The 23649-nt window shown below is 37.5% G+C and overlaps 1 protein-coding gene across 27 annotated transcripts in view; it reads right to left on the reverse strand.

Annotated features, from left to right (window-relative positions):
- Positions 1 to 23649, reverse strand: part of IWS1 (interacts with SUPT6H, CTD assembly factor 1) — a 105106-nt gene that overhangs the window by 65907 nt on the left and 15550 nt on the right. For 19 of the 27 annotated variants that reach the window (XR_001716177.4, XR_010150004.1, XR_010150003.1 and 16 more), the window contains exons 3-10: positions 14087 to 15155; positions 12780 to 12969; positions 12208 to 12265; positions 7528 to 7625; positions 5398 to 5548; positions 4271 to 4353; positions 2681 to 2810; positions 1371 to 1488 (exon numbers count right to left, since the gene is read on the reverse strand). Coding sequence is in view for 10 of the 27 variants with exons in the window: in XM_009443248.4 (XP_009441523.1) it covers positions 1371 to 1488; positions 2681 to 2810; positions 4271 to 4353; positions 5398 to 5548; positions 7528 to 7625; positions 12208 to 12265; positions 12780 to 12969; positions 14087 to 15155 (1897 nt within the window). In the remaining 17 variants the exon portion in view is untranslated. Of the gene's footprint in view, positions 1 to 1370; positions 1489 to 2497; positions 2576 to 2680; positions 2811 to 4270; positions 4354 to 5397; positions 5549 to 7527; positions 7626 to 12207; positions 12266 to 12779; positions 12970 to 14086; positions 15156 to 23649 lie in introns of all 27 variants that reach the window. The other 8 variants (XR_010150013.1, XR_010150011.1, XR_010150012.1 and 5 more) reach the window with 2 other exon arrangements.

The raw sequence follows: 23649 nt of genomic DNA on the forward strand, positions 1-23649 counted from the left end.
CTTTATAGACCGAACATGGGTGCTGTCACACAAAGAAGGAAGCAGGGATTCTCAGGGGGTCCACATATCTTTTAAAACCACCCCATTGACCCCACTTCTGGATTCAGAATCACTGCTGTAGTAAGTCATGGAAACCAGTGGGGATATTCTGCTTTTCTCAGTCTAGGGCAAAAAAGTAAAGTTGCAAACTACTGCATAAAAGCACCAAAAGTTTATTACTTAACAGGCAGTAAGCTGCAGTTTACTGACAAGATCAAAGATGGTAGTATATCTCTGGTTTATAGAAGAAATTTACATTTCTCTAAAAGCTTTTGATAAACTTAACAATTCAAAAGAAAAATAATTATTCTATTCGAACGTAGTAGTTACTTTTTCAATCTAGCCTTGAAGTTCTAAAAATTCCTTTTCAACATGGAGGACAGGAAGAGTTAAGGAGGATAACAAAAACAAACACGGGTTTCATTCGTAAAACTGAAGAATTTCACAAACATGGCGCTTAGACTTCTCTGGATTTCTCTGGCATCATTAAATAAGAACACGCAAAAAGGTTTTGAAGACCATTGTGCAAGTAACAACAACAATGGCTGTTTCTTGAGTACTTACTATGTGCTAGGCACCGTGCTTTAGACACAACCTCTCATTTAATCTTTAAAGTCACCCAAAAGAAAACACATAATTATCTCAACTTTACAGAGCACAAATCACTAGCTAAGGAAATGCAGTAAGGTAGGTGGTGGATTCATGATCTGAACCCAGGTAATATCAACTCCATGGCCTGCAATCTAACCCCTCTCTTTCTCCATGCTCTCGACCCATGACTAGAAAATGCATACTTTTTACTTGCAATTTTTTTTTTTTGAGACGGAGTCTCGCTCTTGTTGCCCAGGCTGGAGTGCAGTGGCGCGATCTCGGCTCACTGCAACCTCCGCCTCCCGGGTTCAAGTGATTCTCCTGCCTCAGCCTCCCGAGTAGCTGGGACTACTGGTGTATACCACCATGCCCGGCTAATTTTTTGTATTTTTAGTAGAGACGGGGTTTCATCGTGTTAGCTAGGATGGTCTCGATCTCCTGACCTTGTGATCCGCCCACCTAAGCCTCCCAAAGTGCTGGGATTACAGGCGTTAAGCCACCACATCCAGCCTCTTACTTGCTATTTTTAATACTGAATAGCGTACTTAATTATATTGAGGTTTTTTTTTTTAAAGTCTAAGAGAAAATGCTAGTACCTGTAAGAAGTTATTCAAAAATTTCTATTCCACTTTACTGACTCGTTTAAAACAAATACTGGTAAAAATACAGCTTTTATATATACGCATCTCTCTCTTATCTATACACATAAACACAACAAACAAAAAGGAAAATTTACATACTGATTAATTTCCCTGCCATGTCCTTGTTGGACCTTGATTCCTTGGGGTGTTTATAGAGATACATCACTGCTCGTCCAATCCCACTATGCTTCAGGGTCTCCTGGCTCACACTAGGCAGCTGGGGAACATAAACACATACACACGTATTAATCACTCGGAAGCTGGGGGTCTTGCTAGTCTATTCTAGAGACCTGGCACATTCACAACAGAACAAATAAAAAATTCCATTTTCAGGATCTACAGACATAGAACACAAAGATACTTTGTGTCCACATCAAAAGTTCAGAGTTCAGGCCAGGCATGGTGGCTCACACCTGTAATCCCAGCACTTTGGGAGGCTGAGGCGGGTGGATCACCTGAGGTCAAGAGTTCAAGACCAGTCTGGCCAACATGTGGTGAAACCCATCTCTACTAAAAATACAAAAATTAGCCAGGTGTGGAGGTGGGCGCCTGTAATCCCAGCTACTCGGGAGGCTGAGGCAGGAGAATCGCTTGAACCTAGGAAGCGGAGGTTGAAGTGAGCCGAGGTGGTGCCACTGCACTCCAGCCTGGGCACCAGAAGCAAAACTCCGTCTCAAAAAAAAAAAAAAAAAAAAGAGGTTGAGAGCTCAGTATTACAGCTGAGTTGAAGTAAAACCTAACAATGTGAGAAAGTATGAACCAAGCATACTCAGAGGTTAGCAGTTTAATACAGGAGCCAGCACAGGCCTCAGAATCCAATAGACCTAAGACTGAACCCAAGCACAGCCACCTTCTAGCTATGTGACCTTGACGAGTCGTTTAACTTCTCTGCATCTTAATTCCCTCATCTGTAAAATGGAAATAATACACCTACCTTCTCAGTTTACTGTGAGGAAAAAATGAATCAATACATATATAAAGCACCTGGCACAGTGCGTGGCATAGGAGGTTTCCTTGGGAATTCCTTCAGAAGTTAAATAGCTTACCCAAGGTGTCACAACTACGTAAGGTGGCCCAGCTCAAGATTCAAATGCAAGTTCATATGATTCTGAATTTGGTGTTCATTCTGCGTCACATTTCTCCCTGGAACTTGCCCACTACTGTACTACTCTTCTCAGACACATCACAGCTACTCTAAGATCTTTTCCCTTCAATGCGATAGTTACATGAAGTTTTATAAGGTCTTCTCTTTCACGCTCATTTTATTAGATATGTTCCTTTTTTCCAACCCCTCTTCTGGCAGGCTGTAGCAGAGATAACATATAAAAACAGTGTAAACTACACAGGTTATGACCATACAGATCACATTAGATAATTAATAAAGAACGGTCAGATTATCTCCCTCTAACCTCTTGCAGGATCTTCAGCAGCTCCTCCCGGATCTTGAGTGCAGGCAAACTCCTATCTGGTAGAGGTGAGAGCCATTCTTTGATGGCAGACATCACACCACTGTCAATGAATGTTTCTTTAAGGTCCTGCCTGCAGTAACAATAATTTTTTAAAATTCTGTGAACCTTGGTTCTACTGTATCTTCCGACTTTTCTTACATATTTAGTGATGTTTCTAAAAACTGCTTTTAAAGAGTTACTCATATAAATTTGACATTTACTGAACACCATTCTGGTTTCGAAAGCAGTATGACATTTAGTTCTTATTTTCCAGAAATGCATATACTTGACAAAGATGATTTGCTGAAAACAAAACAAACTCAAGTTACACAAGATAAATTAATGCTGATATGAATGGTACAGACAGTAATAAGAACAATTAACTCCAATCTTTTCAACTAAAAAAAAAAAACAACGTTCAATCTATCAAAATAGTGATTCTTGAACAGTTTTACATGGTGGTGAACCCAGATTTGCTCTTCTCTGCAGGACACCAATGAGACTAGCACTCCACTGGCAGGACAAAAAAAAAAAAAAAACCTCAATAAAATAATACTTAAATTCCATTTTATGTACTGGAATCAGTTATGTTAATAGAAAAGATAACATTATATACATAAAACCTGCCACAGATAGTTTCCCCTGTTAGAATAGAGGGAGAAATTTTCTAGTTACAGATGCTCTAGGCCATGCTGGTGGCAGCTCACTGATGCACCAATACATTTCCTCAGTCATCTAAAGTAGGCTGTGGCTTAGTTCAAAGAGAAAGCAAGGTTGCTCAGAAATATAAGCAAATCAGGGCCCGGTGTGGTGGCTCACACCTGTAATCCCATTCCAGTACTTTGCCTTTGGGGTGTTGAGACGGGAAGATCGGCTGAGCCGAGGAGTTCAAGACCAGCCTGGGCAACACAGCGAGATCCTGTCTCTAATTAAAAAAAAAAAAAGCAAATCAATGAAAAAAGTTAGAAACAAGGATCTACTCAAAAAGGGCATCATTACTTCAGAAGGATCAATAATTGTGACACATTAGAGTCATATAAGCCTTGTACAATGCAGCCTTCAGGTAGGATCTTCCAAGATTTACTATTTTCCATCACACGGAGAAAACAGATGCAATTTTACCAGACCAAAAACTGTCTATAAAGAACAAAATTAGTGGCCAGGTGCAGTGGCTCATGTCTGTAATTCCAGCACTTTGAGAGGATGAGGTGGGAGGATTACTTAAGCCCAGGAGTTCAAGACAAGCCTGGGCAACATAGCGAGTTCCTGTCTTTACCAAAAAACAAAAACAAAACAAAAAAAACCCACAAAATTAGTAGTTTCCAAGTTTTTCTTTCATTAGTATCAATTTTTTATTTGTTCTGTTTGCACCAGGCATCAAGGCTTAATAAAAATTTATGAAGAAATATAATTTAGGAAATTTTATTCATTATCTTTCTGTGAACTGATAGAAGTCTATCATTATTTAATATTCCTAGAACACCAGTACATCATTTGAATTATCATTCCATGAAAAGGAAAAAGACATTTTAAAGAAAACAAAATACTTACTTCTTAAGGTGCATAACTACAGTAGGCAGTAAAGTTAATTTTTTCAGTGCTGGCTTTTTTTGATTGTTCAACTGTCTGTCTTCCTATTCAGAAAAAAAATAAAGATTTTTTTTTAAAACAGTACTTTTTATTAATATTGAATTCACTGTAATTCTGAACCTTAAAATAACAGTTTTTCAAAGAAACAATTTTTCCTACAAGAAAGAATAACTTAAGAATGGATCTTCTGCAGAGCACCAAGCTCTGTATCTGTCTATGTCAGTCAAACCCACAAAACTATTAGAATAATTGCCTTTAACAACTACAAATTGAGAGAAACAATTTTAATGTAGAACATTAGCATAACTGTCAAATTTTCAGAGTTCATTAAAGGTACAAATTAAAACTGGGAAATTCTGGTTTATTATGTTAAGAACAATTTTCCAGGTGTGAGGTTATATGATATTGGAATATACTATATCAAAGAAGAGTTTCAGTATTACTTGGGCAGTTTTTTCTATTTTTTTAAATTATGAAAAATTTCAAATTCTACAAATATAGAATAATATACCTGTTGCATATATTTCAACAACTAAATACACATAGCTAGTCTTCTTTTAGCTACTTTCCCTCCATTCTTGAATTGTTTTGAAAGAAATCCTAGACACAGATCATTGAATCCATGCTGAACTCTCAACAAGTGTCTCCAAAAGATCTGAACTTGTTTTTTAAACATACTACTGGGCCAATTTTTATAAGTTGAGCAGATTTTTAAAATGCAATGAAAGAAGCCGTGTCTTGATCAGGAGCAAGAGAACGACACATGAATTTGTAACACCTTTTATATATGAAGAAACTAAACTTTGTGGTGAACTAGCCAAATCTGAGAACAAAACCATTTCCCATGAAACTAGCAAAGCCATTCACCTAAAACGTTTCATTTTACTGAATATCTCATATTTTCACTTTTTCTAAACGTGTGACTAAAAAATTAAAATATTTCCATGATTAAAATTGAGAACAGTAAATGCTTTATTACAAAAAGCAAAGCATCTTAATTGTAGTTTAAGGGTTAAGTATCAAAAAAAGGGCATCCAATAAACTCAGTGGGAGGAAAAAAAGGTGAACCTAGAAGCGACCCAGCTCACCTCAGCAGCTTCATTCATCTTGACGATCATGGCACTCACGACGTCGTCTGCATCACTAATAAAGGTGCCACCATCGCGGTTCCGTCTGCGCTTGCCACTCATGCTCTTTTTTCGCTGCAACATCATCTCAAAATCTGACAGAAAGTCCATACTAAAGCAGTAAACAAAAGCAAGTGAAATACAAGTTGTCTTTTAAATACACATTTACTTTCACAACATAAGAACACCAAATTTCTTAATTCTAACTCAATGAAGTGCTACCTTCTTTTAAAAGTACAAATACAGTCATGCGCCGCATAACGATGTTTCGGTCAATGACGGACTGCAAATACGACGGTGGCCATCCAGTAAGCTAAGGTTAACTTTTTATTGAAGAAAAAAATATTTTTTATAAATTTAGTGTAGCCTAAGCATACAGTGTTTATAAAGCCTATGGTAGTGTACAGTAATGTCCCAGGCCTTCACATTCACTCATCACTCACCCAGACCAAATTCCAGTCCTGCTTTCATTCATGGCAAGTACTCTAAACAGGTGTACCATATTTTATCATACACACACACACACACACACCCATTTTTTAAAGAGTTGGGGTGTTGCTCTGTCACCCAGGCTGGAGTGCGGTGGCACAATCATAGTTCACCGGAGCCTCAAACTCCTGGGCTCATCCTTCCACCTTAGCCTCCTGAATAGTTGAGACTACAGGCCCACACAACATGCCTGGCTAATTTTTTAAATGTTTTGTAGAGACAGGGAGGGCCTCACTATATGTCACCCAGGCTTGTCTTGAACTCCTGGCCTCAAGTGATCCCCCTGCCTCACCCTCCCAAACTGTTGAGATTACAGGCATAAGCCACCACGTCCAACTATATTGTATTTTAACTGTAACTTTTCTATGTTTAGATACACAAATACCATTGTGTTACCACTGCCTACAGCATTCAGTACAATAACATGCTGCACAGGTTTTGTACCCTAGGTGCGATAGGTTTTACCATACAGCCTAGGTGGGTAGTAGGCAATACCATGTAGGTTTGTATAATACTATGATATTGATACAACAACAAAATCACCTAATGACACATTTTTCAGAATATATCCCTGTTGTTAAGCGACGCATGACTGTACTTAGAACCTGCTATTAAAAGATCGGTTGATCCTAGACTTTATGTTCAATTCCTGTACTACCCTGTTATATATACACATATAAATCGCTAATAGCCCGGAACTTTTCAGGCACTATATTCACACTTGCATCTATCAGTTTGAGAAAGTACATTTTAAGTTCCAATGCAGGGGACTCATTCAGCTTTAGTGGCCCTGCCCTTTCTTGGACTAGGAAGGTGTTCAATTATTTGAATGTTGTGGTCTTATATAGCATGAGTAGAAAAAATGAAAAATAAACTGCTGCTTTTCAGTGATAGGAAGTATAACTCTCAAAACATAATGAGAGATACACATGGAAATCTACAGGCTTGCTAAGCGCCTCAAACCTTTATGGCTTTCATCAGAATCATTACACTTAAAAAAGAGGGAGTTAAGTTATTGTCTGCCAGTATCATATCAATTCAATTTCCAAAAGTACTGCCAAACTCATTCAGTTTAATTACTGCATGCCACTAGGAATTAAAAATGAAACTATTTTTTAAAAGCATCTTTACGACTGAAAACAGTAACTAATCCTTCTATTACCGTATGACATCTTTTAAGATATCACATTTTTCTGAACATAGATTCCAACTAGCTCAACTAAAGTAAGTGAAATATGATCAAGTAATATTTTGTAGTTAAGATGTTAGACTATTTCCCCTGCCCCACAACATCAGCTTTTCTCTCAAAAAGGTATTTTTAAAATTAGGTTATTTTTCATAAGAGTTTACTTGGTGAGCCATAAATTAAGTCTGGTGCCATATAAATACAACTCCACAAAGTAAGACATCTGAGCACAGGGTAAATGAAAGACAAGTAACAACAGCAGGTAATTCACTGACAACACCGTAAATGGAGAAAAACAGGAATAGATCCACTCCAAAACTTAATCAGGAACCAAAATGAAAAACAAAAGAAAGTTTAATAGTCTCTACCTTGATTTTTAAACTTCTCTTTAACAAATACCTTAAAAACAAACTTACTGTTTTCCTCTCTTTATGTTATCATCAGAATCTGAATCTTCTGCTTCTTTTACCTGTGTTTCACCTTTTTCTTCTTCCAGATCTTCTTGGTTAAAACCCTAAATGCAAAATTATCACAACCTCCTTACAGATTTTCTTCTGTATTAAGTGTTCTTAATATTTTGCATTTTTAAAGTAATTCATTCACAAAGAACAAAAATTCAATAGATATCAAAAGGTACATAACAAAAGGTCCCTCTCCAGCCACTAGCGTTACTAGGTTTCTTGTGTTTCCTTCCAGAAATAGTTTGTTTATATAAGCACTTCTACACATACTTCATATCCTCTCTTATTACACAAACGGAAGCATACTATTCAGAGTGGGTACAGGATAATGCTCTGCATCTTCCAAATTTAAGAAAAGAATCTAGAGGCCAATCCATGTCAGTATTAAGTCTTGTCATTTTTTTCAAGGCTTTAGACTATTTCACAATATGGCTGTAACCACAATTTGTTTACTTATTTGCCTAGTCACATTTAGTTTTATGTATATGAAATTGCGAAATACTTGCCAAACTGTATTCCACAGAGGTTATACCAATTATCTCTCCAGCAAGTATGAGGACTCCTGTTTCCCTACGTACTCACTACTACAGCAAAGATATCAAACATTGATACCCACCAATCTCTGGATGGAAAAACAAATCTCAGGGTAGGTTTATTTGCATTTTCTTACTATGGGGGTAACGTTGGGCATTTTTTCCATTTACAAAGCCATGTGTCATTCTTTCTCTGTGAACTCTGAACATTCTATGCCCATTTTTTGCTGGACTGTTCTTCTTTTTCTTATCAGTATGTAAAATCTCTTTGAAAATTAGATATAGCCCTCTACAAGTGACAAGAACTGTACAATCCCCACATTTGTACAGTCTGATTTTGTTTATGCTAATATTTGCCAGGCATAATTTTTCTTTTTCTTTTTCTTTTTTTTTTTTTTTGAGACGGAGTCTCACTGTGTCGCCCAGGCCAGAGTGCAGTGGCGTGATCTCGGCTCACTGCAAGCTCCACCTCCCGGGTTCATACCATTCTCCTGCCTCAGCCTTCTGAGTAGCTGGGACTACAGGCGCCTGCCACCATGCCCAGCTAATTTTTTGTATTTTTAGTAGAGATGGGGTTTCACCATGTTAGCCAGGATGGTCTCGATCTCCTAACCTTGTGAGCCGCCCACCTCGGCCTCCCAAAGTGCTGGGATTACAGGCGTGAGCCACCGCGCCCGGCCAATTTTTCATTTTTATGTAAATGAAATGGCCTGTCTTTTCTTCATAGTGTCTACCTTTTGTGTTATACTTAGAGGCTTTCTCAATGGTTCACCTAGTACAATTTTTTTCTAACTGAACTGAAACTATAACCAAGTTGATGTTAAGTCTCCAAAACAGGTAAGTATACCTTATTCTTACAATATGGTGCTTAACTAAGTATGAGCTCCATGAAGGCAGTGTCCAGTCTCTGAAACATTTGTTGAATGAATTCTTCCTTTATATTTTTCTCAGGTTTACTTTCTTATTTCACTATTGTCCTGAATTAGATTCTAAATTCATCTACCTTCACTCTCTATTGCATTGGTTAAAAATAAGTATTGATTTTTTTTTTTTGACCCAAGAACTATTTAAGCAGGGTTTAAGTTTCTGAGCGGCAAACAGATTGGAAAATATATACAGACACTTGATATATGACAAAGATGGCACTACAGAATAGTAGGAAAGGATGATCTTTTCAATAAACGGTGCTGGGTCAACTGGATACTTCAAATAAGGAAAAAAATCTTGACTTTTACCTCATACCACATACGAAACCAATTCTAGGTGAATTATACAATTAAATGTGAAAGACTGAATAATCAAGCTTCTAGAAGATAACTTGTATCTTCATGACCTTGGGGACCGGCAAAAATTCTTAGGCAGAATTCAGTCTTCACCATAAAGAAAAAGATTGGTAAATTTGATCCTATGTTAAAATTAAGCACTTTTGTTCATCAGAAGACTCCATGTTAACGGAATGAATTTAAGATATTCTAAAAAAATTTTTAAAGAAAGACTCCATTAAGAAAGTGAAAAAGAAGTAACAAAATGAAAGGTATTTTTAACATTCGTAATTGCCAAAGAGGATTATACGTGGATTATATAGAGACTGTTCCCTGGTTTTTTCGGTCTGCTTCTTCTGTCAGTTACATTTCTCTTAGATTATGGATTTGTCCATTTCTCTTTCCAGTTCTATCAATTTTTGATTTTTAAGTGTGCATATATCTATAAAGCCATGTTATTAGGCGCAATTTTAAAATCTTTTTATCGATATAAAGTGACCTCTTTTATCTTAAGTACTTTTTTTTGCCTTAATGTCTACCTCCCTCTTTTATAATATTATAGATACCACAACAATTTTCTTTTGGTCCATGTTTACACAAAGTCCTTTTTCATACACCTTTATTTTCAGCTTTACCTTCTGTTTCAGACAAATCTCTTGAAATCAGTATATGGCTGGTTTTTAAGATCCTGTCTGGCAATTGTTGTCCTTTAACTGGAATATTTACTATTTACATTTAATTTAATTTCTGATATTATCAAAATTTAAATCTACTATTTTACCATGTAATACTTTCTAATTGTCCCTTGTCCTATAGTTCTTTCTCTTTTCCTGCTCATTTTCGACTGATTAGTTCTAGTTGTTCCACTTTTCCCCCCTCTATTAGTTTAGAAATTACACATTCCATTTTAGTCTTGTTAGTGGTCACTTTAGAGACTACAACATGCACCCTAACTTATCAGTTTACTAATGTACATTCATACACATTTGCAAAGGCCTATGAGCACTTCAATTCCATGTATGCTCCCAATTTACTGCTGTCATGTTTTAATTTTATATATATTCCACATTAAATACATTTCATTTTGTATAGTCAATACTCATTTAGACTTATACACATACTTTTGTTGCTCTTTTCTCCCTCCTGCATCTCTAACCTTCCATCTGAGATCATTCTTGCATTTCTTTCCTTCTGTATTTCCTTCAGCTGGTACACTGTTAATTAATTCCCTCCTTATTTCATCTTCATTCCTGGAAAGTATTTTTGCTAAATTTAACAAAATTCTAGGTTTGCAGTTAGTAGATTCTATTGTTTCTGTTGTGAAGTCAGCTGTTAGTCTAATCATTACTTTTCTGAACGTATTTTTTTTCCCTTGTGGCTGCTTTTAGACTTTCCTATTTTCGTTGGTTTCTTGCAGTTTTATTATGATGTAGTTAGGTGTAGATTTCTTTTTGTTTATCTTCCTTGCAATGTGTACAACTTCGAGAATCTATGGTTTAGGTATCATTTCCTTTTAAAATACTGCTTCTGCTATACATGTAACTTTCCCTCTCCTTTCATTATTCCAATTTTTGCGAAAACTTTTCGATGTATAGTCTATATCTTTTCCTTTCTTCTATAATACTATATCTCGAAGCTTCATTCTAGATCTCTCCAAGCTATCTTCCAGTTCACTTATTTTCAAGTATGTCTAATCTGATGCTAAACTCATCCACTAAGTTTTCTGTTTTCCCCACCCCCTCCCGCCCCATTTTTCTTTTCAAACAGGGCCTCACTATTTTACCCTGGCTGGTTTCGAACTTCTGGGCTCCAGCTACCCCCAAGCCTCAGCCCCCCGAGTAACTGGGACTACCAGCTACTTGCACCTACCTACCTGTACATCGAGTTTTTAATTTCAGTTACTGTATTTTTATAGTTCTAAAATTTCTACTTGGTTCTTTTCCAAATTTGCCTTCTCCTTTTTGTTTGCTCTGACATTTTTAATCTTGTTTCTTATCTCCCTGAACATATTTAAGGTGGTATCTAAAATTCCTATATCTAGAGCCCTAAGTCTATTACTATTGTCATCATTACTGTTACCTTTTAATGTTATTTTTGTGTATAATACTGTATATATGAAAAACTTAAACCACTGTAATCTTATTTCTGAGACTGAGATTCTCTAGTCTGCCAGAAGATTCAAAGATGGCCTAAAATCTGAGCAAAGGATATTTTATTTCCCCCTGAATCCTATGGTGCTGCTCTCTGAAGTCTCAATCCAGGGTATGGGGTTTACAAAGCCCCCTAACCTCAATAGGCCCCGAACTCTAAATTTTGTCCCCAAGCCTTGAGGCTGTCAAAAATATGAGTAGCCTCTCAGCCTGACAGGCAAACACCCCCACAGAAAAAGCACTTCTAAACACTGAATTACCACTTTAGGTTTCTCTTGGCTTAGTAATTCTTTGCTACTTTGTTTCCAGATAATGAGCAGATTTCTATATATTTTTGTCTAGCTTTTCTAGTTGTGCTTGGCAGAGGGGTTAGTCCAAATCACCCAGAATGCCACTGTGAAAATTGGAAGTTCCCTAATTATTGTGAATCTTGCCCTTTAGCATTATAAAGTGACTTTCTTTGTCTCAAAGTGTCCCTTCCCCCTTAATTCAATTTTGCCCATTAGCTTCCTTTTATGTCTTTGTATATACGCTTTCATTTTACTTCCTGAATCCCTCTTCTAGATTTTTATCTTGAATACATCATAATTGTTTATTCCTACTTATTAGAATCATCTATAATGGCATCACTGCCATAAAAACACCAAAAAAAGCACAGTCAAGGAGGAAATATTTCCATCTTATACTTACTGTAAATTCTTCTTCCTCTTCATCACCAGATTCTCCAAATATGTCTGCAATAAGATTTCTAGAAAGTAGACAAATGTAAAAACATTCATTTGCTTTATCCTCATTTGCATAGGAACCATTTTTTAAAAAATAGAATTTATGTACAGTAAAATGTGCAGATCTTCAGTGTTCAGTTCAATGAGTTTTAACAAATGTATACACTCATGTAACCAGCACCCTATACACTCATGTAGCCTCCCCAGAAAGTTCTCTCATGGCCCCTTCTAGCTGGTCCCCAATATCAACATCCTAGAGACAACTGCCACCTTGACTTCCAACACCACAGATAAATTTTGCCTACTGAACTTCATGTAAATGGAATCATACATATCCTCTTTGCTTTCTTTCACTTAACATGTTAATTCTGAGATGAATTCTGAGATTCACCCACGTTGTAGTGTGTTCAGTTCAGGAACTAAAATACTAAATCCCCAAAGACATGCAATTAGGCAGGACATATTGTATTATAACACAGACCCCTCTCTACTGCCTAATTAAGAACCCCTGAAAACTCATGTTATACTGTCACTTACTCTTCTTCATTGCCTGACTCACTGTCACTCCCAAACAGATCCTTCTCTTCATTTTTCTTATCAGACAATTCTTTCCCAGCTTCTTCCTCACTGTCAGATGCTATGGTCTTCTCTCTTTTGCCTGACTTGTCTGATACAGCATCACTGTCAGAGTCATCTGCATCAGAGACAACACGACTCTTCTTTGCTGCTGTTGAAAGAGAAAATCATCATTAATTTTATTTTATCACAGGCATTGTATTACTAAGCATAACAGGTGCTTTAAGATGGCAGTATACAGCAAAAATAAATAAATAAATAAATAAATAAATAAATAAATAAATAAAATAAAATCAGAGGGCCTCCTGACACATGGTTTAGGATTTTTAAAATAACTAAATGGCTCATTCAGAGTCATCTTATAAATTATCTGTTATTTTGCTTAAGAAAAACTGGCCAAAAGATGAAGAAAGATATCATCAATATAAAAGCAGCCACCTTTCCTTTTGGGAAATCGAGAAAATTAAAACTAGATTGATGGGCAAAACTGGCATCCTTTCTATGTTGCCTAGTAGTAACTGAACTAAAAAGGACTACATATTTCTTTCTAGGAATAGTCTCCATGTTCCTCTATCATTGCTGGTCAGTTTGAAATTTCTCATCTCCCTTAACAAATTGACAGCATGTCTGGTACCTTTTCCTTCTCCTATAAGAACTGTGAGGTTATAATGAAATATGTCTTTTCCAAAAAAGATAAGTTTCATAAAAAAGTAAACAAGTAATACTATCTGTGCAAATGGAGTCTTAGATAGCAGAGACTGAAACACTCTGGAGAGAGATGGTGTCTCTAAATAGAATCCTCTCAAAGCTTCCCTGTATCTGAATATTCAACAATGTTTAACAAATGAAGAGATGTACCTGTGGGAGCTGTTACTGTTTTGGATGGGATCTAGTGAACTAGGTGTCAAAGAGACCCACAGCTAACAATTAATACAGTTAGGGGTTTTCATGTAAACGTATTTCTTTGAAACATTACCTCTTCCAGTTAAAAAAAAAAAAAAAACAACAGTATTTTATATTCCTATTGACATGTGGTTTATCACTTTGAGGCAGTCAGAGATTAATATGTGCTAATAGAACTCAAAGGAAACTTACTATTAAGCTTAGCTAATGATAACCAGGGGAAATGAGTGTCCTACTGATATTTTAGAATATTAAGCTGAATAACAGAACACAGATCTGACATACCAAGAGGATACAACGTTCCACAGTTACAAGCTTAGACAATGAATAAAGCCATTGATAAACAGCCCAAGGTAATTCCTTACATGCTTTCTCTTCATCTTCACTATCAGAAAGCACAGCAGCTTTTCTCTTCGCTACTTTCTCCTCCTCACCCTCTTTTTCATCTTCATCACTGTCCATTTTTTGCTTTTTGTGTTCTTCCTCCTCACTATCAGAACTGTGAAACTTTTTTCTGTCCATATGGCTGTCTGAATGGAAGGAGTCATTCTGCATTTCTGTATCCTCTCTCTTATTCTCCCTGTCGCTGTCATCATCTGACTCTGGCTTCTGTTTGTGTCTGGACGCATCCTCAGTTTCTGAGTCACTGGCAGGCCCCTTCAGAGGCCCCTCACTCTCAGAGTCACTGACTCGGGGTTTGGGTAGCTCCTCATTTTCAGAATCACTGGCCTGGTTCCTTGGGGGATCCTCACTTTCCGAATCACTGATTCGGGGTTTGGGAAGCTCTTCATTTTCTGAGTCACTGGCCTGGTGCCTCGGAGGGTCCTCACTTTCTGAGTCACTGATACGAGGTTTGGGAAGCTCCTCATTTTCAGAGTCACTGGCCTGGTGCCTTGGGGGTTCCTCACTTTCTGAATCACTGACCTGAGGTTTAGGAAGCTCCTCACTTTCAGAATCACTCATTCGAGGTTTGGGAGGCTCCTCATTTTCGGAGTCACTGGCTTGGTGCCTTGGGGGTTCCTCACTCTCAGAGTCACTGATTTGAGGTTTTAGAGCATCTTCTGTTTCAGAGTCACTAGCAGGACTCTTCTGGAGCTCCTCAATCTCAGAATCACTGGCGGGATGCTTCTCAACATCTTCGTTTTCTGAGTCACTTGCATGCCCATTAAGAAGTTCCTCATTTTCAGAGTCACTACCAGGTAATTTCCTGGTCTCTTCACTCTCAGAGTCGCTCCCATGCTGATTGACATCCTCATTTTCAGAATCGCTTGCAGGAGGCTCTGCACGTTCCTCAGATTCAGAGTCACTGTCCTTTTGCCTGTGAAGCTCCTCACTTTCAGAGTCACTAGCATTAAGATTTAAGGGCTCATCATTCTCAGAGTCTGTCACATGATGTCCTTTGGGGAGGCCATCTTCTCGATCACTAGTTTCATTCTGAAAAATAAAGTGAGAAAAAATTAGGAAAGTGCAAAAAAAAAAAAAACATTAATAGTAAAACATTAAATTTTTTCCGTGATTTTTTTAAAATACAGGATTATGTGCACCTAAATGGAGAATTCTTGTCCTATACCCATATAGAAATACCCCCACAGAAAGCCAATCAGTGAAATGGTTTTATTTGGATCCCCAAATGGGGAAATATAACCAGCCTTCATCAAAACAGATTTGTAAAGCATGCCCTCAGATTACTACAGAAAACTGACCGTGAAGAGCTAGATTTTTTCTTTTTTAAAAGGCGAATTTTCTCATACATACTTCTGTTTTGTAAAAATATAACTCTAGGCCGGACAAGGTGGCTCACACCTTCTGGGAGGCCGAGGTGGTGGATCACCTGAGGTCAGGAGTTCGAGACCAGCCCGGCCAACATGGTGAAACCCTGTCTCTATTAAAAATACAAAAATTAGCTGGGCGTGGTGGTGGACACCTGTAATCCCAGCTACTAGGGAGGCTGAGGCAGGAGAATCACTTGAACCCGGGAGGCGGAGGTTGCAGTGAGCTGAGATTGCACCATCGCACTCCAGCCTGGGTGACAGAGTGAGACTGTCAAAAATAAAAATAAAAAAATAAAAATAAATAACTCTATTTTTCAAAGAAATACAAGCAAACATGTAACCAAGTTCTTTTACACAGGAACATTCTTGGGTTTTATAAGGTTAAGATTATTTAAGGGAAAAGAACTATAAAATTTAATTTTATTTAAAGGGTCAAATAACATATGGGCAACTTCTCCCAAGATAATTTAAGCAAACAAAGAAAGGAGAAGTTAACATTTCCTAAGTACCCACTAAGAGCCAATACCACAATAGGCTCTCTCCTGTTAGTTCATTTACTCCTCATAATGGTACTTCTCATGATAACAAAATTGAGGCTTACAGTAGTCACGGTCCTGTGTCTAGTAACCCTAGAAACAAGAAAGCTTAAGTTTTAGGGAGAACATGATTCATCTAACTATACCAACACATAATGTTACTTGAAATAATTACTCTGAAAACATGCCCTGGGGTACAAACTTGATATGTGCATATTATAGCTATGGTTTTAAAATGCAGAGAAAAATATACAAAATTAAACATGCCAAAATACTAACAAGTATTTTAGGATCTGGTGAATTTTTTCTCCCACCTGGTAGCTCAACTTTAAATAACATGGCAATAATATTCTAGCTTAAAAAGTGAAAGTATTTCCATGTTTGAGTATACCCTCTTAAAAATTTACTGAGCCAAATATTTCTTGTTAGATATATGACTTAAGCTATGTGAACCTACCACAGACCAATTTTCAAGGACCAAAGAGCCTTTAATAATATATATGCCCAACATCATGCTATGAAACAGTTAAGTGACAAGATTATTCTTGTCAATGACAAGATAAATGGCTTGAAAATGTTCTCATAAAACCCAAACTTTTACTAACCCAAGTATGCTGTGTCTACAAATTCAAAAAGAATATGGAAAATTATAAAATAGCCTACAAAGCCAATGTTTGAAGAGTTTTTAAATATTTTATCACCATTATGACAGCACAGCATTGCAAAGAGTCATTGCTATACACAGTCACTGAAATATAGCACATTCAGGTAAGTTTCCAAAATCATACACTTTTCAAAATTCCTAAATACATTTTTCTTGAGTTCTCACTGGGCACTCAACACAGTACTGTATTAGATTCCTTGTCAGTCACAAGCTCTATTATCCCACTGAAACAGGCACTTATCTATTAAAACGGTATTAGGACTTGAGAGATATCATAGAATCTTAAAATTACCGTACAATACTCTGTATGTTGCCTAAAGTTTACTTTAGCCACACTTCATAATTTAAAAGAATGCAGATGGAAAATTTAACTATCTAGATTGTAAGCTCTAGGAAGGCAGACATATTTTGGTTTGTTTTCCTGAGGTATCCTCAGAGTGCAGAATGGTCTCCAGAACATACACACACTAGGTAGAGTTCAAGCATTCCTAATCTGAAAATTCAGACAACTCCAAAATCTGAAACTTCTTGAGCACTGACATGACACCACAAGTGGAAAATTCCACACATAAGCACCCAACACAAACTTTGTTTCATGTGAAAAATTATTTAAAATAATGTGTAAAATTACCTTCCAGCTATGTATATAAGACACATGAATTTCGTGTTTAGACTTGGGTTCCATCGCCAAAATAGCTCACTATGTATAAGTAAATATTCCGAAACTCAAAAAAATTCTAAATCCAAAACACTTCTGATTTGAAGCATTTTGGATAAGGGATACTCAACGTGTATTTGTTAAATGAGTAATAAAGGCCTTAAGTGGGAATAACATAAGGTGAGGAAAAATTAATACAACAAGAATGTATTTCATGTCTACTACGTGCAAGACACCAAGAATCCAGGCTGAGTATGTCTCAGGGCCTGACCTTAAGAGCTGCTGTCTGATGAGGAGCCAGCCAAGCATACCGTAACAGTATAGTGTGACATGCACTATTCACAAAGTATGTATATGATATTTCAAAAGTGTACTGGAAGTGCATCTATATGAAACTGAGCTGCAAAAAAAAGGTGTGCAGACAACAGGCATGTTTGCATGCAGTTTGTGATGGCTGAGTTAAGACGGCAGGGTGGGGAGAGGCATACAGTACCAGCAGAGGCAATTAAAGCAGGAGGCAAAAAGGAAAATTATAATTGGCTTTTGGAATGCTCTCCATGATATATCCATCGCATAACTCTAACACCATTTCTATGTGTGACTTGATTTATTTTAGTTGAAACTACAGAAATCATCTCTAGCTAAGTCCAGAAAAAAAGAACAATCTTCTCAGGATCAAAGTCAGTTGAATGACTAAACACTTGGGAAGGTTAAGTACCAACGCAGCACAGAGAGCTTAGAAAAGGGAACTCAAGGATCATTTTACTAGAGTACCATCAGTAACATGACTCAGCTATACCCTGTCTAGAACCTAAATTATAAATCCCCAAGAGAGATGACTTAACTGGCCAAGGCAATATTAGAAACTGTGACTCAATCAGTTACAGCTGGATCAGGGCACAGCACTGGGAGTCACTCCCAAAGAAGTGAGAGACACTGGGCAGTCATCCAAAACTCACCCGCTACACTCTACCCCAGATTTCCTGACACATGGTGTAGCATTCCAAAACAAACCCTTACAAGGACACTGCATAAGACAATGATTGTAAAATTTAGGAATCCTCATGAATTTTTTATGAGTTTCACGAAAACATAGCATTATGTATGGCATGACAGGGCAAAAAAGGGGAGAAATCACTACAGTAAAAAAGTACTAGTTTAATAGACTCGAGCTAAAGAATACACTTAGGCAACAACACCACAGAATTTGGGACGAGTATGCTGGAAATTATACAGTTAAGCTTAAAAGTTATCAAAACAATATCCAAAGTTTTTAGAGTGGTTTTGGCAATTAAATTGCAAGCTTAAAAAAATCCAAAAGACAGTTTTTTAAAAGTCAGATGAGTACAACAAACCAACAGTTGAAACTGACATTTAATGTCATTTCTAAAATAATGTAACACATTTCCTAGTTGTAATGGTAAAAGAAATTGAGCACTCAGAAGGTCCTTAGATGCTTTAGAAACATCTATAATGCTGCCGGGTGCAGTGGCTCACGCCTGTAATCCCAGCACTTTGGGAGGCCGAGGTGGGCAGATCACGAGGTCAGGAGATTGAGACCATCCTGCCTAACATGGTGAAACCCTGTCTCTACGAAAAATGCAAAAAATTAGCTGGGTGTGGCGGCGCACTCCTGTAGTCCCAGCTACTTGGGAGGCTGAGGCAGGAGAATCACTTGAACCCAGGAAGCGGAGGTTGCAGTGAGCCAAGATCGTGCCACTGCACTCCAGCCTATGTGACAGAGCAAGACTCCATCTCAAAAAAAAAAAAGAAAGCCATCGATAATGCCTCATACCTCCTTCTTAGCCATCATTCACACTGCAGTTATAAATCACTGATTATCCATCATAATAAACAATCTTGTTTATCTCAGTCTACAAAGAATAACCACACTTCTTATGACCAGGGCCACAATACACAGAGAGATAACTGACATTCTTAAACTGCAAAGTAAATAAAACTGCTATAAATCAAATAATAATTTGTAAAGTATTCAAATTTCAAAGTATTATATCATCAAATGGAAACGTGTATAGACCCAAATAACTCAGGACACTGTTTCTTCTTTACTGGTGAGAAGTGTCAAACTCAAAGTACTTGATGTTGCATACTACTCTACCATTATAAACTGGTAAAATGCTCAACACTAAACCACACAGTACATTCCATGAGGAAATATCTATAGGACCATTTTCAAAAACATGTTTCACGGGACCTTAGTTCCAGAAGATATAGCTGAAACTATCATACTGGACTTTGTCAATGCGTATCAGTTTAATGAGCATGAAAGAATCTGAGAAACCCTGCAGTAAAATAACATAATGCTGTCAATCCAGTGTAGTTCCTGGAGTGTTGCAACACTCTGAGAAACTCCCAAGCACACACTTAATATAATGAAGCTATAAACCAGAATGTCCCTTGTGTCCCCTGTCTATCAAAAGTTGGTTGATCTTAGAATAAGAGTCAGAAACAAAGGCACTCCTGATGAATACCAGAAAAAAAAATTCTACACAAAGCTTGTTTTTTGTTTGTTTGGTTTGTTTTGTCTTTTTGAGACAAGGCATCACTCTGTCACCCAGGCTGAAGTGCAGTAGCATAACCATAGCTCAGTATAGCCTTGAACTCCTGGGCCCAAGAGATCATCCTGCCTCAGTCTCCCAAGTAGCTGAGACTACAAGCACACGCCACCACGTCCAGATAATTTTTTTTTTTTTTTTTTTTTGTAGAGACAGAGTCTGTGTTGCCCAGGCTGTTCTCAAACGCCTGGCCTCAAGTGATCCTTCCGCCTTGGCCTCCCAACCAAGTTTAAGATTTTATAATAATGATGCAAACTCTTGCCTACCTCTTTAGACTTACTTCTTTCCACTCACCATCAACCCTATGTGTTACACCAGCAGTTCCCAAACTTCAGTATGCTTAAGAATCACTTGGGGAACTTTGGAGAAAACCATACAAACTTGTGCTTCTCACCTCCAGATATTAATTCAGTGTATCTGGGAAAGGTGTCACAGAATCTGAATTTTGACATGTGGTCCACATGATTCTGACCACATTTTAGAAATTCTACTCCAGTTCCAGTAGAGTGGAACTACTAACTTTGCGCCTTTACAAATGCTGTTCCCTTTACCAAGAATATCTTTCTTCTACCTTGTCTTTTTCGTGCCTAAAAACTTGCCAAAAATACTCGCCCCATGAAGTCTCTTCCATCTTTCTCCCTAGGTAGAACGGATGGACTTTGTGCAACATAATGTGACAGTTAAAGCTGTGGAATTTAGAGTCAGAAAGACCTGAGGTCCAAGCCCCAGCTCTGCTATTTTCTACTATGTGATCAAAGGACATTTTCCTAACTCTTCAAAGCTTCCATGTCCTTGATCTGATGGAATTAGGAATACTATCTATACCGTAGAGGGCAGTTCTGAGGACTAAAAGCATGCAAAGCAGTTAGCACAGAGCCCGTGAATATTCAATAAATGTTATGCAACATCAATAACAAAACCTCATTAATTATTAATTACAAAACATTCACCCCTTCAAGACTCAGCTCAAATACATCCTGTGACGTCTGCTGACCTGGTTAGCCATTCCCTCCCTTCATATCCCCATGGCATCTTGTACGCTCACACTTCACCGAAAGGTGATTTACACATTTATTTACATTTATCTGATACACTGACCTTAAGATCAGAGGCTATTCTGTAAAAATGTATCTTTTACTTGCAGCATAAAAAAGACACTCAAAATATACTCACTAAAATGAAGAAACCCCACAAGCAATGCTTAACATAAAATAAATGGAAAATAATGTTTGTGTTAAACATTATTAGAATCAAAGACAAAGACTGAAAACTAAAACAGGAAAATGTAGACAGAATCAAAAGAACTAATAAGAAATAGGACAGCAATGGCCAAGACAAATCTTCTAGTTGTTTTGATGTCCTCCCCCATAAGGATGCTTTCCTTATACTAACACAACCTCCTGGTGGAAAGATCCAAACAAGAGCAGACTTTTTCTTTTACTCAATTCAAGTAATGTTGGAGCTAAAGGAGTTGTCACTGACTTCAAGGGCGGATGGCTGGGCCCACTGTGCTTTGCTTACAGTAAGAGAACCATGAGAAGCCAGGTTCCATTCCCAAACAACATCTTCCTCAATGTCTCACACTCCATTTTTTCCTGTGGGACGCTCAGGAGGGTACTTCTATATATAGATAAAATCTACAGGCTTCTGGATGTTAAGATAAGCATTTCCTTTGATACATTTTCCATGAAACAGAAACCAGCTGAATCAAAACCACACAGCTAATTGGCAAAAATACTGTCTAAAAGAATATATGGTAAAAATAACAAAAACTAGAACTGGCAACTAGTTACAACTAGGTCACATTTGACGGCCACCCCTCACTTGGTGCTCAAATTGCTTTATTAAAAAGTTACATTTCCAGTGATTACTATGCGAAAAGATTTTTACAGAGTTTTCCCCCTTCTTCCCTATCTGTCCTACCACAAAAGGTGTGAAGCCATCTAACCCAAACTTAATTATTCAGCATTACCTTCCATTAAGCTATTCCATTTTCTAGCCACAATAATCATTCCTGAAATATATCAAGTCCTTCTTAATGTTAGGCCCTGTACCTGTTGCTCTTCTAGCTAGACAGAATTACCACCACCCCTATCGCCACCCCTAACCCGTTTCTCCAACTGGCAATGTCTCTCATTCTTCTGTCAGCTGAAATATCTTGGCTACTAAACCCATCCTCCCTTCCTCTCAGTGCTTGGTATGTATCCTTTCTACAATGACGCACTATATAGTAGTCACCTATTTATAGGTCTGCCGCACCCACATGGACACCTTAAAGTTTTAAGTTTGCATTGCTATGCCTAGTAAACAATAAACATTCAAAAATGTTTATTGAAAGACATGAATAATAAATTATCACACATTATATAAACTTAAGCAAGAGTGCCAATTTTTTGGGAAATGCATTCCAATCTAAAGATTTAATTATCTGGTGGGGCACCATGGCTCACACCCATAAAACCCAGCACTTTGGGAGCCCAAGGTGGGTGGATCACCTGAGGTCAGGAGTTCAAGACCAGCCTGGCCAATAGGGTGAAACCCTGTCTCTACTAAAAATACAAAAAGTAGCTGGGTGTGGTGGCGCATGCCTGTAGTCCCAGCTACTCAGGATGCTGAGGCAAGAGAATTGCTTGAACCCAGGAAGCAGAGGTTGCAGTCAGCCAAGATCACACCACTGCATTCCAGCCTGGGTGACAGAGTGAGACTGTGTCTCAAAAAAAATAAAAAACAAAAAAAAGGTTTAATTAACTTGATTTGGAAACCATATAATAACACAGTTGGGGACAGAGAAAAAAATGTCAACTATCCAGGCTGCACATGAGGTACGGGGTAGTTGGGAATACAAAATATTCAAAGAAAGATGTGTAAAACTTCTATAGGCTTCTGGATTGAGACATCTAAACTGCAATACCTTTTCTTCAAATTTAAGAAACTACCTTTCCATGTATGCTTCCAACTAATCTATTAGGAAAAGACAATTTGATACCTAATAGTTATAATTTTTTAGTAAGGGAATATAAAGATAAAAACAGAAAAAAAACAGCTAGTAAAGAAAGGTTTATCTTTATTCACATGAAAGGGTTCTTCGCAAGGTTCTTCTAAATCTTGAATTTTTTAGTACATTTTGAGTTAGCTGTTGCATGCTTATAAAAATGGGTTACCATATAAAATGGCATAGTATTCTACCAAATTATTTTTTTATTTGAAACATTAATGAGCACTGCAGAAATAAGACGAATGCAAATCACACCCAAAGATCACCATCATTTACATTTTAGTCCTTCCAATCTCTTCTATGTGTAAATTTACTTTAAAAAAATTAAACTAGGACCTAGAATCACAATAATAGCCTGTATCTTTCAAATAATAACGGCAGGAAGCAGACAAATTCCTAGGCAGATAGGGGTGGGTCCCTGGTGAAATGTGACCTTCAAGCCAAAGACAGCTTAAACCCTGAAAACTGAGCTGCTAAAGCACCTGACCGGAATGAGAACCTTTATTCCCGTTTGCCTGCTCTTTCCTGAGTGGTTCTTTCTGAATAATGCTAATTTTTAACTAATCAAATGTTGCCTTTCCCAAGGCTACCTACAGCCCATACTCCCCAATTCTGAGCCTATAAAAACCCCAGAGTTAGCCACACATTGGGGACAACCCACCTTTGGATAGGGGCTGCCCACTTCAAGTCCCCTTGCTGCTGATAGCTGTTCCGTCACTCAATAAAA

This window comes from Pan troglodytes, chromosome 13, assembly GCF_028858775.2.
Source record: "Pan troglodytes isolate AG18354 chromosome 13, NHGRI_mPanTro3-v2.0_pri, whole genome shotgun sequence".
Classification (NCBI taxonomy): Eukaryota; Metazoa; Chordata; class Mammalia; order Primates; family Hominidae; genus Pan; species Pan troglodytes.